Source organism: Falco punctatus (genome assembly GCF_963210335.1).
Source record: "Falco punctatus genome assembly, chromosome: 2".
Lineage (NCBI taxonomy): Eukaryota > Metazoa > Chordata > Aves > Falconiformes > Falconidae > Falco > Falco punctatus.
In genome coordinates, this window is record NC_137581.1 from 117621746 (window position 1) to 117638612 (window position 16867).

General features: G+C 41.7%; 1 protein-coding gene across 1 annotated transcript; it reads right to left on the reverse strand.

Annotated features, from left to right (window-relative positions):
* Window positions 1-4433: 4433 nt before the first annotated feature.
* ABHD10 (abhydrolase domain containing 10, depalmitoylase) lies at window positions 4434-16024 on the reverse strand. The gene is made up of 5 exons (XM_080377692.1): window positions 15862-16024; window positions 12013-12196; window positions 11099-11210; window positions 10137-10274; window positions 4434-9043 (listed from the first exon to the last, which is right to left on the reverse strand). The coding sequence occupies exons 1-5, from the start codon at window positions 15989-15991 to the stop codon at window positions 8702-8704; spliced, it is 906 nt and encodes a 301-aa protein (XP_080233818.1). The 5' UTR covers window positions 15992-16024; the 3' UTR covers window positions 4434-8701.
* Between the last annotated feature and the right edge of the window lie 843 nt (window positions 16025-16867).

Below are 16867 nucleotides of genomic sequence, written 5' to 3' on the forward strand. Positions count from 1 at the left end.
CCGCAGAGCAGAGGTCTTACCCTTCACAGATGTTGCCTACATGACCTGTTCTCCAGGGACCATTCCATACTGTGAAAGCTGAAAGGCAAAGCCTGTCCAATGGTATCAATTTTTAATAAGTCTTCGAAAACCAGGAAAGCTGCAGAGGATTGGAAAGATGCCAGCTCCCCACCAATATTTCCAAAGTACCCGTAATCAAATCATAAGCCTGCCTCTGTGCCATCAATCCTGGGAAAAACAATGGAATGATTTTTTTTTTTTTTAAAGTGATAGTGTTGATGCAATTTGCTAAAAGCTCTGTAATACTTAGAGTAGGCTACTGCACGACACGTTAACCAGGGAACGAAACTGATTCTGAAACAACATGACATATTAAAGAGAATAAAGCTGGCTAACTAGTAGGTCCTACAGCATGACTGTAACTGAAAAAAATCATTAATGATTGTACATATTTTTATTGTTTGTACACAAATGTGTTCCCAGCCCCAAACCATTTAATATGTTATTAGGAGTTACAAAGGAGATGTTCAGACTCCTAAGAAGACTCCAGCTCATGCAAGCTGTGATGAGTAAACAACAAAGAAAACTCCTTGAAAGCAGGCAAAAACGTGTCTCATGGCAGCCAAAGCTAGCCACAAACAGAAAAGTGCTTTTTAGAACGTAGCACTCTGTCCTACAGAAAAGCAGATGTTAAAAAAAACCCGAGAGTGTGATGGAAGATAAGCAGGTGGGCACAGATGCTGGGTAAAACACTGCGACTGGAAGGCTAGGCTAAGTAAAACGTGGGAGGTACAACAGCACTGGGACTATCATACCCAGTTCTGACAATCAGTCTCCAGAAAAAGTGGTGAAAGAATGATGGAAATTCAGATAGTTGCTCCAGTAACCGGAGGATTGAAAATGAGCCTTTACAGTAATCAATTCAGAAGAATTATCTGTTTAGCTCACCAAAACCAGAAGTTAAGAAATGGCAAGCCCGTGTGGCTACAAAGCCAAGAAGAACTGAAGAAACTCAAGCTTCTTCTGCTGGACACAAGCATATTAAAGCCTGATGGCTAGAAACGTGATGTGGGAGAAAGGGGCAGGTTTTCAGCAGCAAAGGTACTACCATTAGAACACTTTATCTACTTGCTTCCGAGGGGTTTTGTGCTCTTACTTTTCTTGATAACGCAAGATTGGAACTTATGACTAAAAATAAGAGATGAAGCTTGAATTCTTGAGGTAGGATTTCACGCTCGCAAGCACTATGGCTCATCTTAAGCTTTCAGATAACCACAACATTACCCTACAAATATAAAATTTTTGTAAATCTATAAACAAGTGCTGCTTACAACAACAAAACCGGTATTAATTACCTCACTACCCATTTAGAGCCAGGGTAACTCGACAGCTTTCAATGTCTTCCAACTGGAACAGAGAGGGAAAAGTAAAACTTATCCTGCTACGGAGCAACCCTTAACCTTTTCATTCGCTGTTTGGCAATTCACTCCTTAGAAAGAGCCTGGCGATTCAGCCACCCCAAAGCACCATTTTTCAAAGTACGCTGCGTCAACTCCCATCAGACAAAGCCATCCAGCAATTAGAATAACTGGGAAGTCCAGGCCCCATTTCCACGGTCCACCACAGGGCAATAATGGACCTTTCATAATTAAATTTTTAAAAAATTACAACATTTTCTAAAGCCATAAAACTGTTCACAGCACCTCCCTTCACAAGGAAACTTCCGAAGGGCTCCTGAAAGGTACTCCCTGCACACAGGCCTGTGTCATGATGTCACATTTTCTAGAGCTGCACAGAGGACGCCAAGGTTCAACACAAGCTCAGCGCAAGCACAGGGCCTTTTTCAGGGAGCGGCAAGGCCATGTCAGTGCTCTGCAGACCCTTGTTTTATTCACAGCCTTGCTCTGTCGTAAGATCCCTGGAGATGTTCTACGCAAGAGAACCAGTCAGACTAGGGGGAAAAAAGCACCCAGTGGAATACTGCCATCTTTTAACTCTGCAAACCAGAGATATCAGAACCAGGAGACAACATGCATTTGAAAAATTCTAACTTCCCCATCGATTTGAAATCTAAAATCTAAAAAGACAGAAAGTGCTAACTGAAGCAGGTATCTTCTCTTCAACCTGCAAAAGGGTTTCTTTGCCAGCTCTGAAGATGTTAAACCCCAAGCAAGCACGTGGTTTGAACACCTCAAAATTAGGATTAAAAGCAAAGTAATTCATGAAGGACCTTCCCATTTGTGGGACTGAACAGAATGCGCTGACACTGCGGTCTGCAGACCAAGGCAGCTCCTAAGGCTGCCATGACCAGAAGTGTTCCTGAGATGCCGAAGTCATTGACCACCTTCCAGGCAACCTGCCAGCAGAAACAGTTACCACTCACCACTGGAAACCAATTCCTGTGGATATAATTGCCAGCATTCCTGATATTCAAGATGACCTTTGAGGTAAATTGTGCATTTTAATTCTCAGGTTCTTTTAAGCCTTGCGCTGAATTGACAGACTCATTGAAAGCAAACCAATGCATGTCATCGTATCAGGTTTTTTTATCTGTCCCCAACAAAAACAATACCTTTTGAGAATTACTTTGGTTTGAAAACTATGCATTGCAATAGACATTTACCAGCAGAACAGAAAAGTAGTAACACCATTATTTCACCGAAACATACGTCAAAACAGATGGCAAGATTTACAAACAAACAAACAAGATCAAACCCCCTAACTAAATGCTGCTTCTTATGATTAGGAAATTAGTTTTGCTGTCAGGGACTTTTTTCAATAGCTACTGTCCTTCGGGACTAGCACACTCCGGCACACTTTCTGCCAGTAAACCATATTCAACACAGAACAAAATCTTCAACCGGGAAGATTCTCCTAAGGCCCAGACCCGATGCCAGGCAGCCCGTGTCCTTCAGGGATTGCTTTTCTAGGACCAAAGTCCAGGCAGGCCATTAACATCGCTCCAACCTTTAAGTGTGCTACTGTCGGCATACCTTTGCCACAGCTACGAGCACCTGCTTCCACCCTGACAGGCTGCAGTGACCTTCTCATGTTGCCACGTGGGAGGCAAGCGGACAACGTGGTACAGGTCAGAAGGCCCAAAAAGAACGCAACCTTTCACGTGCTAGCCTAAAAACATTTTAATTCTGTATTTCAGTTTCAGGACCAAGTCACTGGAAGTTTTAGCAGCTGTCATGTGCTTTTCATTCCAAATATAAATGCAGAGTGAGTTGCAGCTTCTTGCCAAAAACAAATCAAGACACTGCAGCCGGCTAAGAACATGTCCATTCCTCACCCGTGAGCAGATCACAAACTACAATTACTGTGTCATATGGAGGATGCCCATTTCTCTGTAATGGAATAGAAGCACTGGACCATACAGCGTACATACGCAGGACGTGAAAGACAGAGTACAAGGTCAAGTCTGCAACTAGACTGCAGCAGGTCCTGTAATTTCGATTTATGCGTAAGACGGCCAAGGCTGTAACTAACATTCTTCCGTTCAGGGCATATACATAATGAAGGGAGATGAGGTCCTACAGTTACAAAGTAAATCTGAGCTATAAAAACTGACCTACGAGCAGTGAATCTGTGCAGTGTATTTTTTGACTGTCATCTCTGTCTCCTCTTCCCAACCATTACAGTAATCTCTTCCCCCAGAAAACACCTGCCAGGAGAAAAGCAACAGTGGCATTAAAACCATGTGTGTAGCAAGTTGCCTGCTACCAAACAGAATAGCTGAGCAGCCCCTGCCTTTCCTGTTCCTGCTTGGCAAGGGTGGAAGGGCAAGCATGTGCAATCATTTTGGTATTTCTGTATGCATTCCTTATGCAGCTGTTGAATTTTCACCAAGCTTTAGTGAAATTCTACATTCTCACACATCTGACTGAATTTGCACATCAGCTCAAAGCAGAGATCGCTGATTTTAGAGACAGGTGAAACATGTAACTCTTCTAATTCCAGGGGAGCCTTTAACATAATTTTTTAGCATTATAAAAAAAGAAATAATATCTGAACGGGCCTCTCTAAAACAGCACAGCTGAGTAACTTAAAACCCAAGGAAGTTCAAATCTCATTATTCCCCAGGACATGATTTTCTCTGCCACCTCCCCCCACCCCCCAGAGAAGGGGATAGCAGTCAAGAAGAAACAAGCACAGACCTAATGCAGCGCTCTGACCAAGGCACTGCTTCAGAAAATGTTGTCACTTTGTACTGCAGTACTGACACACAGCTGCTTGAAAGTCTCTCTCTAAGCACGTTTTAATTTGGTATGAAAATATGGCACCATAAATCTTGTAGCCCCATTGAATAACAGTTTGTCCAAGAGAGCACGTAATCAAAATTAACATAAAAATGAAACAGCAGGAGGCAGTTCTTGTAAGGCCTCTCCAGCTACTTTTCTTTGTGAACACTGCTTTGTTTGCATGTAGTGTTGAGGCAAGACAAAATAAGTTAGCTAAACTGAACCTACATGAAACACTTAATAGCATTTAACAAAAAAAAAACCCAAAAAACCCAAAGCCACCCAATCCAGCTGAAATGTGTAATATAAAGCCAAACGAGAAGAGACAGAACAAATAGAATACTTGGCAAGATAAAAATACCTGCCTATAAAACCATCTATAAAGTACAGCTTAATATACACAGAATAAGAGCACTTGTTTGTTAGGAAACAAGTTGAATAAACTTTAGAGACTCTTTCAGCATATACTGGTCTATTGCAGAATTCAATCCCAAACACAGGAAAACATGCCTCATCATTTGCTTCCTTTTGAGAAGGCAAAATAGTTTGTTTCACAAGTTAAATCTCAAGTAGTTTGATTTCACAACAGATCTGAAATGAAAATGTTGGTAAGGACTAGTGACAGTCAAGGTCAGCTGGTAATGCTTTTGTTTCTTTTTAATGAAGACTATTATCTGCTTCTTTGGTATTATATGCTAATTAAGCTTCTTGCCTAGCTATAAACGTTTTTTGTTATTTACTTATGAAACTTGAATGACTAAAACTCCCCAGCAGGACGTTATGTATTTTAAGCATTACATGTAAGACAAATACCTTGAGGTGCTTATTCAACTAGTATTGTTTGATCAAAAATCAACAACGCAAGGAGCAGAGTTGCTTGGTTAGCATCCAGAACTTACTTGCCAGCCCCAACACGTCCCTACTACACTCAGTGACAGATGAGCCCAGAGGTGATTTGCAGACCTGCCAAAAGTGAAAGACAATGAGAACGCTAACAACTTAAGAGCTAAGGGTGCTACTGAAAATAATTAACTGTAAATTAAGGTATTCCGACAAAACCAACCCCCATAAGCAGCACAAGTAGAGCTGGTAAATTTGAAAGCATAAGAACACCAATCATTTCGTGTGAATCACGCTTACTGCTGAAGAAATGTACGTTATATATTCACAAAATACTTTGTATTTGGCAGCAAATTAGAAGTCCATAAAAAAAGGGGAAAAAAATCCAGAACATGAGAATTCATTACAAAGGATTTTAAGAATTTGCACCATGCAGACCTTTCCAAATGTGTCATACCCTAGTTTATTAATACAGTATTTCTAGAGAGGAAAGAAATACTTGGTTTTAATCACGACTAATACTGACATTAATTCACTACTTGGTTTTAATCATGACTAATACTGACATTAATTCACTATAAGGCATCTACTGGCAAAGATGAAAGAGATGCCACAGGCATTAACTCGGGGGACAAAACATAGTACCGAATCGAATGGCACCATAATATGTATTACATTATTCAAGACTGTCAAAACTTCCTGAGAGGTCAAGAGCTAGTCACGGGTAGGATGTAAATCTCTCCGGTTATCATCTATCCCTTCTTGCAGGCAACTGAACTTGCAGAGTTGACAGTAATCAAAATGTTGCTGATTTCCAGCATGGACATAAGGAAAAAGCTATGCTTGCAAAGAGAACTACCAATGGAAGTACTGGGGCAAAGTTAGAGGAAAAAGTCTGACTACATAATGCCTACCTCAGAGCCACCTCTTCATATTTAAGGAATATAGACTGAATTTAGAAAATGGTAAGCAAACACAGAGAGAAGGGCACTAGGATTCACTGAATCTCAAAACACTACCTGGAATACCGCTTCTATGAAGAAAGCATCATCTCTGCCTTTGCATTGACACTTTATGTAGCACATTTTGGGTACACCTGTAACATAAATGCCACCATTAATCTCCATTTACCAAGCAGAGAAGGAAAACAGAACTACAAAACAAGTGGCAAAAAACACCAAACCTCCCTGGGACAAAGTTTCAGTATGCTGTGGTAGGAGCAACTGACGATGCAGCTTTATATCCTCAACAATTGCATCAACCCTGCTGTGCTGCCTTTTCCCACCTAATGTTATTACAGTAGAATAATGGGGCGGGGGGGAAGCTCCCTCCCACGATAAAAAAAACAAACCACAACCCTGAAAACTACTTGCACAGCTGCTCCCCTTCACATTTATTTTCAGCTATCTTGCTCTACGGCATTGTAACAAAAAGACCTTACCCATAAAATATCAATTATCTAATAAAAGCTAAGGTGAAGCTCGCTAGTTTATGCAGGCATATAAAGACTTCTCCCTGTCTGAAGTATTACAGGTAAATCGAATGTTTATCAGTATAACTCCCAATTAAAAACAAAATAGCTCAAATCTTCTCCACTACTGAAATAACTTGAATAACCGTGAACAAAAAGTCTATCTATCGCAAGTGGTAGCTTTGGGCCTTAATTAAAATTAATGACTTTGGAATTACTGCAGCCTGCTGTTTTCAACTTTTCCTTCCATTAAAAGACAAAGCAATCTAAGACATGACAAAGGTGGATTAAAAAAAAATAATCACAGGTAAGCTAAGAGCAAAAAGTTTTGAAGTAACCTAATTTTGATTTGACTGTGTCTTTAAAAATCACAAAGTGTATTTTTTGGGTTTTATCAGATGTAAGTCACATGAATACGTAGAAAGATAACTGTTTAACATTACATAAACATGAACACAGCTCAACCTTCAAGAAGTGGCTGAGTAATTTCCATAAATTATCTGAACTAATTTTTCTCAAAAGGAAAAGCTTTAGGAAGTAGTGAGTTGCATATTCATAGACAGAGAAGAGTCTACTCCATAAACAGAAATACTTTGGAAACAAGATTTCATGGAATGTTGCAATTCCTCGAACAAGTATCCTGAGCAAGGCCGAGTTAGGGAACTGGTACACTTGAATTAGATGGTTTGCATTTAAACTAGAGCCACCTTTCTTTACTCTCATACCAGAATTCAAATTTTTGTGCATCACAGCTGCTTCTTTTTTTTGCTGTATCGAAGCCTAAATAAAATTGTACTTCACAGGAACTCATCTGAAATTTAAGGGCTTTTTGGTTTGTTGCTGGTTTTCGGGGGGGTTTTTTGGGTAGTAGTTCGTGTTGGGTTTTTTTTAATTAAAAAAACACTACCTCAGAGAAGCTCTATACAAGGTACTTCTACTGACAATGGTAACACTGAAAATTACAAACTCTGTAAATACTTTACCCCCAGGAGCTTTAGTCTTTTAAGGCAACACTCGTGATGCCATTTACTACTTAAAACAGTAAAGCCAGAAACAACTTTTGACTGATGCTTTCTATTAAGGCCAGCCTGAACTAATTCTAGCCTCTCCCCTAACTTCCACTCTCTCTTTCAACTGTATGAATGGCACCATAATTCTGGACAAACCCTAGGTAATTTTGCAATTAAATCATTTTACTATTAAATTCAATAGATCTACATTACAAGAATTATCCAACTATCAAGTTTCATTCACAAATTTTCAGAAATTTGTTCTTCAGTTACTAGGAACCGGAAGACACCGTTCCTAGTAATCTACAGTTCTCAAGCCATAGAAAAGAGGCCGTGACGCCCTGTGCTGCTGTAGTCCTCTCAATTTAAAGAAGTTCCTATAAAAGAGAGTCACTGTATTGATTCAGTTTCAGTTTCCACCAAGATTATATATTGTTCTCTAAATTGTACGCCCACAACTTATCTGTTACAAAAAGGTATCCTGCAGAAGAGGACATAAACCCTACGGATAAACATAGAAGAGCTCCCCTGCATCCTTCGAGGTTAAGTTCTTCTTTATGTAGTAACCCAAGCACACCATCAGGGTGTGCCTTTCACTTTTCAATTTTAACAGTACTTAGGAACAGTATAATAATTTATCTGAAATCTGTTTATTATGCTTCATGGTATTCACTATTTCTAAGAACAATAACTTCAGTAAACATTTGAGTTGTACTTTGCCTTGCACAGATTGTTTCAGACATAAGATACAAGAATGTTACAGCAAAATGACAATACTGAAAAGTTGTCAAAGACACGGGAAATTGAAGGTTTACTGTACAGGCCGATAGTAACGAAAACGAATCAACGTTTCAGTACAAAAGTGTAGGAAGCTTTGAAAAAAAGGTTTAAATGAGGAAGGAGAGGTTCTGAACACAACAGCAGCACTCCTTCACATTTTGGATCATCTGGGCAAATGCAGCATTAATAAAATACCTGTATTTACAAAACAGAGGTAAGGAAACAGTAGATAAAGCTCAGTTCCTACTGTGATAGTCACAGGCCTGGCATCTTGCTATTTCTGCTACTCATTGGTTTCTACTACTCATGGAAAAGAGTCAGGTGTAGAGTTCAAGCACTTAATGCTACTCTGCAGCTTATGTTAGTGTTGCCAGCTTGTCAATTAAATCATCAACAGTATTCACAAGAAGTTTTGTATCCTCCTTCTCACTCATCCGATGTTGTCCAGTTTTGCGGAGGATGACATCCACATCTTTGCTCAAAACACGCTCTGCAACTTGCATAGAGATCTGCCAAGGGACAACATCGTCCTTCATGCCATGAATAAGTCGTACAGGACAGGTTATAGGAATAGGACTATTTAGCACACAGTGATTTTCTGCTTCTCTGATAAAGTCATATGTCAAGGAGTAATATCCTTCCTCATTATGCTTGGTTGGAAACTTCCATTCACCTTTTTCTTCAATTTCTTTTTGTGCCTGTAAAAAAAAAAAAAAAAAAAAAAAAAGAGCAAAGAATAGACATGACCGATGTTAAAGAGTTTAGAATACCTCAACTTATTCCTGTTATAAATGCAGTAAAATTTCCCCAGGTGTAAAATTTCACTTTTTTCATTTTTATTAGCAGACAAGGTATATTCCGGTTTGCCTTCCAGCAGCTGAGAAGACAAATCCCCTACCATGTCACAAAAGCTATTCTGCACATCTCTCCTGCATATTAATCCAGTTACGATTCATCAGTGAAATTAAGTTTCTGAGCCAGAATCTATCAGAAAGAAAAAGATGTACAGCCACCAAGAACAGCAGGCCTTTTTGGCTTCAATCAGTTCACTGAACCTCAAACAAGGAGAATCCTAGGAAAAAGGAATTGTCCAGTGATCGGTCTTTTCTGACTTTGCCACAACAACTGCCTAAATGCTGTACTTCCAGAATCTTACCTTAGCCTTAAGTAGTAACTACTGACACTACGAAATGCTTTAGAAAAAAACACCAAAACAAACAAAAAGCAGGAAAATATTTTAATTATTCTAAAGTATGAGTTATTTATTGCCATATTCTTTTGTCACATTACAACACCTGATTTACTTTCCTGAAGACTGGATATTATCATCAAGGAAGTAACTCGGGAGAATTCCCACCACCTAAACCTTACAGTCTTTAAAATACACTGATCTTAGAATTCCCTTTCTTCTACACACACAACCTGCCTCAGATTCATCTCATCCAATGTCATCTCAATTACTTTAGCAGCTACTTCTCTGTTCTTGAAAGTGCAAGGACCCAATCTGAATGCAAATACAAGGTATTCAACACTGAAATCTAAGGGACTGCCAACAGCAGGGATCTGACTTCACATCCTATGTGCCACTAATATAAACACATTCTAGTTAGTGTGCACCCTAGCTTCACACTAGAAGCAGAGTATTTTGCAGAACTTTTAGACTGAGCTTACCTTCACCACAAACACAGAAAACTTACTAGAAGACGTGCAGGAAAAGTACAGCTTGAACAACAGTTTCTTAAACACTTGAGAGGTTTTCAGATGGCACAAAAGCCAGGCATCAACATTTACCTCAATGGAAAGCTTCTTAAAAGTTGCTACAAGATGGTCTGCTGCTACAGCTACTCCAACTAGAGCAGCTACTTTATCTGGGCGTGCTATTGCAGCGTGAAGCATCAGCCATCCACCCAAGCTAGAGCCAACCAGAATCTGAAAAGGACAGAAAATAAGATATTATTTTACAGGAAATGGCTACTTTTTTTTTTTTTTTTTTTTTTACAAAGTATCAGTTTTCATTTTGTTTAACTAAAACCTTGGGCATAATCCTGCTGTCCTTACCCAGGCAGAACTGCTGTCACCTCCAGTAGAAATTTTGCCTGAGTAAGCACCATAGGATCTGGTATTTTATTATTCTTTTTGTTTGGCATGGCTGGTTATTGCTGTCTGAGACTGAAACACTGTAAACAAAATGAGAGTTGAAACAATTCAGTATCATGTGTGTATTTTATGTTTCCTTCTTAAAATAAACGCACATGGTAGATGCTCAGTGCAGTCAGAGGTCAATACAAGCAATTCATAACGATTTTTTTTTTTTAAAGCCATTTTATCATCTAGAGTATCTTAACTTGTAACATTCCTGCAAATCCTTTAACTAATGCATCAGCACAGAACAGTGACACACTTTTTCAGGAAGATGGCTATGCTGCCCTCTAACAGTTCCCTGTTCCCTGTCAGGTGGACCCTCCACCATGAGGCTTTCTCAGATTCCCTGGGACGACAGACTTGCTCCGAGCAGGACACACTAACAAATGACCTCCAGGAGGTCCTATCAACCCATGTTTCCCAGATTTTGTGATCTACCAGCTTGCAAAAGTGGTCCTACGAATACAACCTCTCAAATGATTCAGTGCGAAAGTCAGCAGGTGTCAATTGTGAAATAAAAGCTACTGTTGGCCAGAGGTATTACGGCATACTTTTGATTAATGTTCTACCTTGAGACAAAAAGCATTCTATATGTAAAAATAAAATATAACCTGTGGTCCATCGGTAAGTTCATCCAGTATAGACAGAACATCTTTTCTCCACTTCCCAACTGTACACTCCTCAAATTTACCATCTGAACTTCCACATCCTGTATAGTCAAATCTGAAAAAGTAACCATCAGAATGAAAGTCACAGTACTGTCTACAGCAACACAGATGCTAACCACACAGTACCATTTAACTGAATTAAACAGGGGACAAGATAGCGTCCTGAGTAATTTCTTACTTGGTCCTGCACCAGAAATCACACGAGAAGAGGTTTAAGCACAACATATACAATTAAGTGATGCAGCCTTCTCTTATTATTTGATATAACAACGTCCAAATTTATCACCTTATTTCCCAGAAAAAGAATTTCCCTTACAGACAAAAAAAAAAATAAAATATCCAAATACTTTGGTTTTAAAGGTATTTTTCAAATGTACAAACACTCTTTCAAACACTAAACCCAAATACAAAGACTTAGAAAACTCAGCATTCAACCTAGTCTATCAAAGGAGATGATCACTAAGCATGCGCATGCTTTCCTAAAACCACAGAAGGCACTGGGTAACTTAAAAAGATTTGACAGTTAAGAAGCGCGCTTACAGTGGTAACTTAAAAAATTATAACTCCAGGTCCTTTCTTTCCTATTTTTGTGCCTGTTGCCTTAATGTGGCACTGGCTAGACTATAGCAATTTATTGGAGAATTTCCTGAATTACTTTCAGAATACCTTCTCCTCATTCACCTCAGTCTCGCCACAGACTGAAATCCTGCATCTGAAATGGAAGGACACTTCTTTGCTTGTGTACAGCACAGCATACATTCCAATCCAAATCTAAAGTTTACGTATTTCTGTTAAAGCCCCTCCCCCCAACCCCTGCCACTAGTTTCATTTTCTGAAGCATAATGCCCTGAATGTACCTGACGAAGGCATGACCTAGAGAGTTGCAGAAATCTTCAAGGGCAGTTGCTTTCTGACCATTCATATTTGAATTCAAGCCTGGAAGGAAAATAACCCCTGGATTCCTGCCTTTTAGCTTATGATAAGCAAGACTTGGTCGATCTGGTCGAGCAAGAAAGCTGACTGATGATTTCAGCCTGCAAACTAATAAAAAGAGCTATTTAGTATAATTATCACGATAAACTTGGCAGAAATACTAATATATTATAAAACTAGGATTCAGGAAACACGGGTATATTATGTGAAAAGAAGATACTCTGGCTCAAGAGAACAGATAAAAGTATCTCCTATATTCTTTACTTCTTTAACTAGTATTGATCAATCTAAAAGAGAAAGCTGATTGTGATTCATTCTCAAATCATTAAATGCCAACCTTGTAAGGAGTTCACTGAGCAGTTAGCAAAGTGGTTGACCGAAGCCAAATGCTAGCATTTCCTACACTTCATTTGATTTCACGTGTTACACCATCGTGAATATATGTGTACTCATTTCACAGAAATAGTTAAGATGTTTTTTTATCTGCTTAGTTTAACTTTTAATTCGTCCTTTTTGGGTTTTTTTCCAGACTGAATTGCAAAAAAATATGATTTGGGGACTAAAATACTCTGTGCAATGGTAAGTTTACAAGTATATAGGGTGACAAATTTTTGATGGAAATCAAAACCAAAGGAAAAACCCACATCTGCATCAAAACGCCAGATCCACAAGATCTATGATGATGTACAATGGGGAAGTTCAAAGTAGGAACAGAGAAAGAATCTTGTGACTATCTTTTTCAACATAATGAACATAAAACATTTGCATTGTTTAAACCCAAATGAAATAAATAACATCTAGCCTTTCTCATCATATTATCAACAGCTATTTCTGTTTAAGTTAAAGATTATTGCCAGGAACACTGAAAAAGAGGCTGATTTTAATACTGTGCAATCTTAACGTCTGTCTTTTTCTCGGGTATGAAGCACAGAAGGTAAAACACAAAATAAAGCTACATTTTCTGTAAAAACTGAGCAATACATTAAACACATCCCATTAGAAGAAACAGAGCTGACCACTGCAGAACTATGATTTTCTTACGCATCTTCAAAAAAGGCACAGATATGCCATTACATGGTTTGGTGTATTCTTGCTGCAGAGGTTACATTATTCCAGTACTCAGATGGTTTTGTTTATCTAGAATGAAAGAGCACTTAGCAAACCTAAATGTTCTACAAATACTGAAAAAATGAAAGATCATTTAGTGCAACACCTGTGAAAGTGACCTGCAACATACTACATGACAGAGAAGCTTCCCTACCAGCATAAAAAAATAATTTTTGTTTTGTTTTCATTCAAAATAACAAACCAGACATCTTTGGAAAGCAAAACTAGGTTGGAGTGTTATTCATATTAATAGCCTTAAAAAAATAAATCAGTTGGCTTCAAACAAGGGAAAAAGATTAACAAAGGAAATTCTAACTAATTAATAGCTATGCTGCATCTCAACAGCTGCTACAGAATTTCATCTAAGTTTAGCAACCAATTGTACCTCTGCTGTGGGTGAGGGCAAGTGATTTGTGGAGAAGTGTTAGGGAGACTTTAATCGACTCTATTATCCCACTCAGCAAGATAATCTGTTACATGAAAGCTTGGTTGAGACGACTAAGACTTTGATACTCTTAATTCTTAAATTAGAAGATGACTGTTCCTCAACAGAAGGGTACAAAACCTATGCAACCCTAAATAATACATCAGGGCCTCCTAGTGATGTAATAACTGGATCAACGCTGCAAGAACAGGCCATGACAGTATCACAGTACTTAACCGATCTGCTGCTATGAGTTCTCTCGAAGCTTTCTCGCTATCAGAGAGATTACATTAAAGGGGTTTGTTTGTTTTTACACTTGTATGTACATGAGTAAATACGGATGTGTAACAGATGCAGGATGCAGCCAGTATCCAGCACTTTCCTACAGTCCAACATAAATGACACCATTTAAACTACAGATTAAAACTATTAAATCTTTCCTGAAATAATGGGACAGTTCTTTTTCCTATTGATGCATCAATTATTATAAAGGAGAATAAGTGCCGCAGTAAAGATATATTTACTCAGATGTATCCACACGATGGCTTTTGGTTTGTGTGTGTCTCTCAGTAAGGCAGTCACTTCTTCACCTGCCAGTAACAGAGGACACGCACCAAGAAGTGCTATGCTTGACAGAAAAAGAATTAGGAGGATTATTCTTCCCCTTAGCCCTGATAACCATCTCCGAAGTCACTAGTTTTCCATCCTTCAGCACTCTAGAAGTGCCCTCAACTGGTTTGACACTGGGCAGGGTTTAAACTCCAGCTACTAGACACAAACATTAAGCTATTTCACAAATTAGCATTCCGCTTTTAACAAGTTACTGTAAGTGCACCAGCAGGAATCCTAACCCGAATCATGCAAAACCCTACAGCAGCCACGCCAGCCAAGCCAAAAACAAGCTTCACTGGAATCACGCTCGCAGGCTTCCCTTTAGGCAGACAAGATCAATAACTAAGCAGCTACCTCGTAACTTGTCATCTTTTTCTTTCAGTGAAAGACCTTGGCAAGAGCAGGGAAGCACTTCTGAAAGGTGTGAGCTGGTACTCAGTATTTATAAAAGTTACAGACAGAAGGAACTAGCTATAGGAAGACCACAGGACCCATGCTTGGTGCTATGGAATTCTCTTCATATCAGAATCACTGTGCAATTTTAATTGTGTTATGACCAAGCGAAACCGTGACTGAGCCCAGTGCTACATGTCAAAGCCAAAGAAATCAGCCAGCCAGCTTCGGGAATGCTCCCGCACTGTGACCTACCCGCTGTCAACAGTGGCAGATGAATGCAGCTCTGTTAGATCGTGGACTCAGTATTGTCCAAACCCCGTTTGACGCAGTCACCTACACTACAGCAGTAAGAAGGCCACCAGCTCCGCTGGGCTGGCTGCTTAGCCCAGTCTCACAGCACCTACCAGCACACTCAGTAACCAGCTATTCTGAGCGGAATATCACTCTAAACATAGAGAAAGAAAGAAAAAACATCAACAAACCCCCCCACTGTATTCATGGGTTTATGAAGACAAAAACCATGCACCCTTAACGGCAAGTTTTACTCACATCTACACCGAGCAGCCTCAGACAGAAGTTCATTACCTCAACAAGAACAGCTGTCTGGCAAATTTAATGCCATGAAAAACTCAACGAGTCAGACAAGCACTGCGTCTGAAATAGCAAGGGGGGGGACACGCTGTTTGGGCAGAGGATCATCTCACACAAAGGTGGATGCCAGCAAAGCTTCTCAGGTGCCTGGTGACGGAGCCTCCCACGCAGGCATGTCCCACACCGGGCCCGCCGCCTCCCGTTCCCTACGGCTCCTCCGAGAGCAGCGGCGGCGGCGGGAGCTTCCGGCGAGCCGGACACAGGCGGGCAGGCCGCTGCCCTGCGGACGGCACGGGCCTGGGCTGCCCCGGCACCGTGCCCAGGCGCCGCACCCCCGCCTGGCAGGGGAGGCAAAGCCTGTCACAAACCGCGTCCCCCGGGAGCAGCGTGGCGTAACACCCCCACCCCCGCCCCAGGGGACGCGCCCCGGCCCTGCCCCGCCGAGGCGGCGCTGAGGGGCGCCGCGGGGTGTCCCCCCGGGCGGCCGGCCCCGCCGACGGCAAACACGCGCCCCCACGGCCAGGACGCGCAGGGGTGTCCCGTGTCCCCTGCCCCCTGCCTGCCACCCCCTCATCCCCCGGGCTCGGCAGAGGAGGCGCGACGCCGAAGCGCCAGCAGACGTGACCCAGAACCATTCCCTTACCCGGCGGCCCCACAGCCGCCCTCAGCGGCGACAGCAATATCACCGTGGCCGAGGCGCGGCGGCGGCCGCCCCGCACCGAGCCCCGCACCGAGCCCCGCACCAAGCCCCGCAGCGCGCCCGCCGCCGCCATGGCCGCTGCCCCGCGCGCCCCCGCGGCGGCCGCTCTACCCGCGCACGCGCCGCGCGGCTTCCCGCCCCCGGCCGGGCGCGCAGGCGCCGCTGAGGGCGCGGCGGGAGGGGGCGGCGGGCGGCGGCGGCGGGCGGGGGGCGCTGGGGCCGCGCCCTGGGGGCGTTCGGTGGTGCGAGAAAATTCGGTGAAAACCCTAACACGCTGTAGGCAGGAGTTACACAGGTAACAGGGACCATCAACACAGGCGCGAGCCCCACGGTCCGCTGGAGCTGGCCCGCTCGGCACTCCAAAAGGGACAGTTGGTACAGATGGAGATGAGCTCCCCGAGAACGTAAATCAGTAGCTGATAGAAAGCTTAGAAATAACTAGATTAATAGAATATGGAAAAAGTAGAATAATTAAAACTCTCATTGTATGTACAAAGAGGAGCTTCACCGTGTAACTTTGTAAATGAGGCCGGGTCCTGGGGCCCTTGGCACTGCTAAGGTGAACCTGGGATGCTCTGTGCGCTGATCAGAAGACATCGGTATGCGAACGTCTGTGCCTTGAGATAGGAAAACTGGATCTGTCCTGTTTTTCGGTTTGGAAGAAACTCCAGACACGACTGAGTCTGCATGAAGAGTGAAGGTGAAAAGTTCAGAGCAAGGGAGACTACTAAGCCTTCATCCCCACATCCCCCATGACCACCACCAGGAGACAGTGGCCAAGCGGGAGGGAACTTATGTTAACGACTTCTCGGTAGACTAGTTATCCTAACCCAACCTATTCTCAGGCAGCTACTGAATATGTATGAATGTATACTTTAAATCACACATGCAGAAAGAAGTTGGGGCAGCAAGTGCTTTTGGAATTATCCACCCTGATGCCCACCAGTGA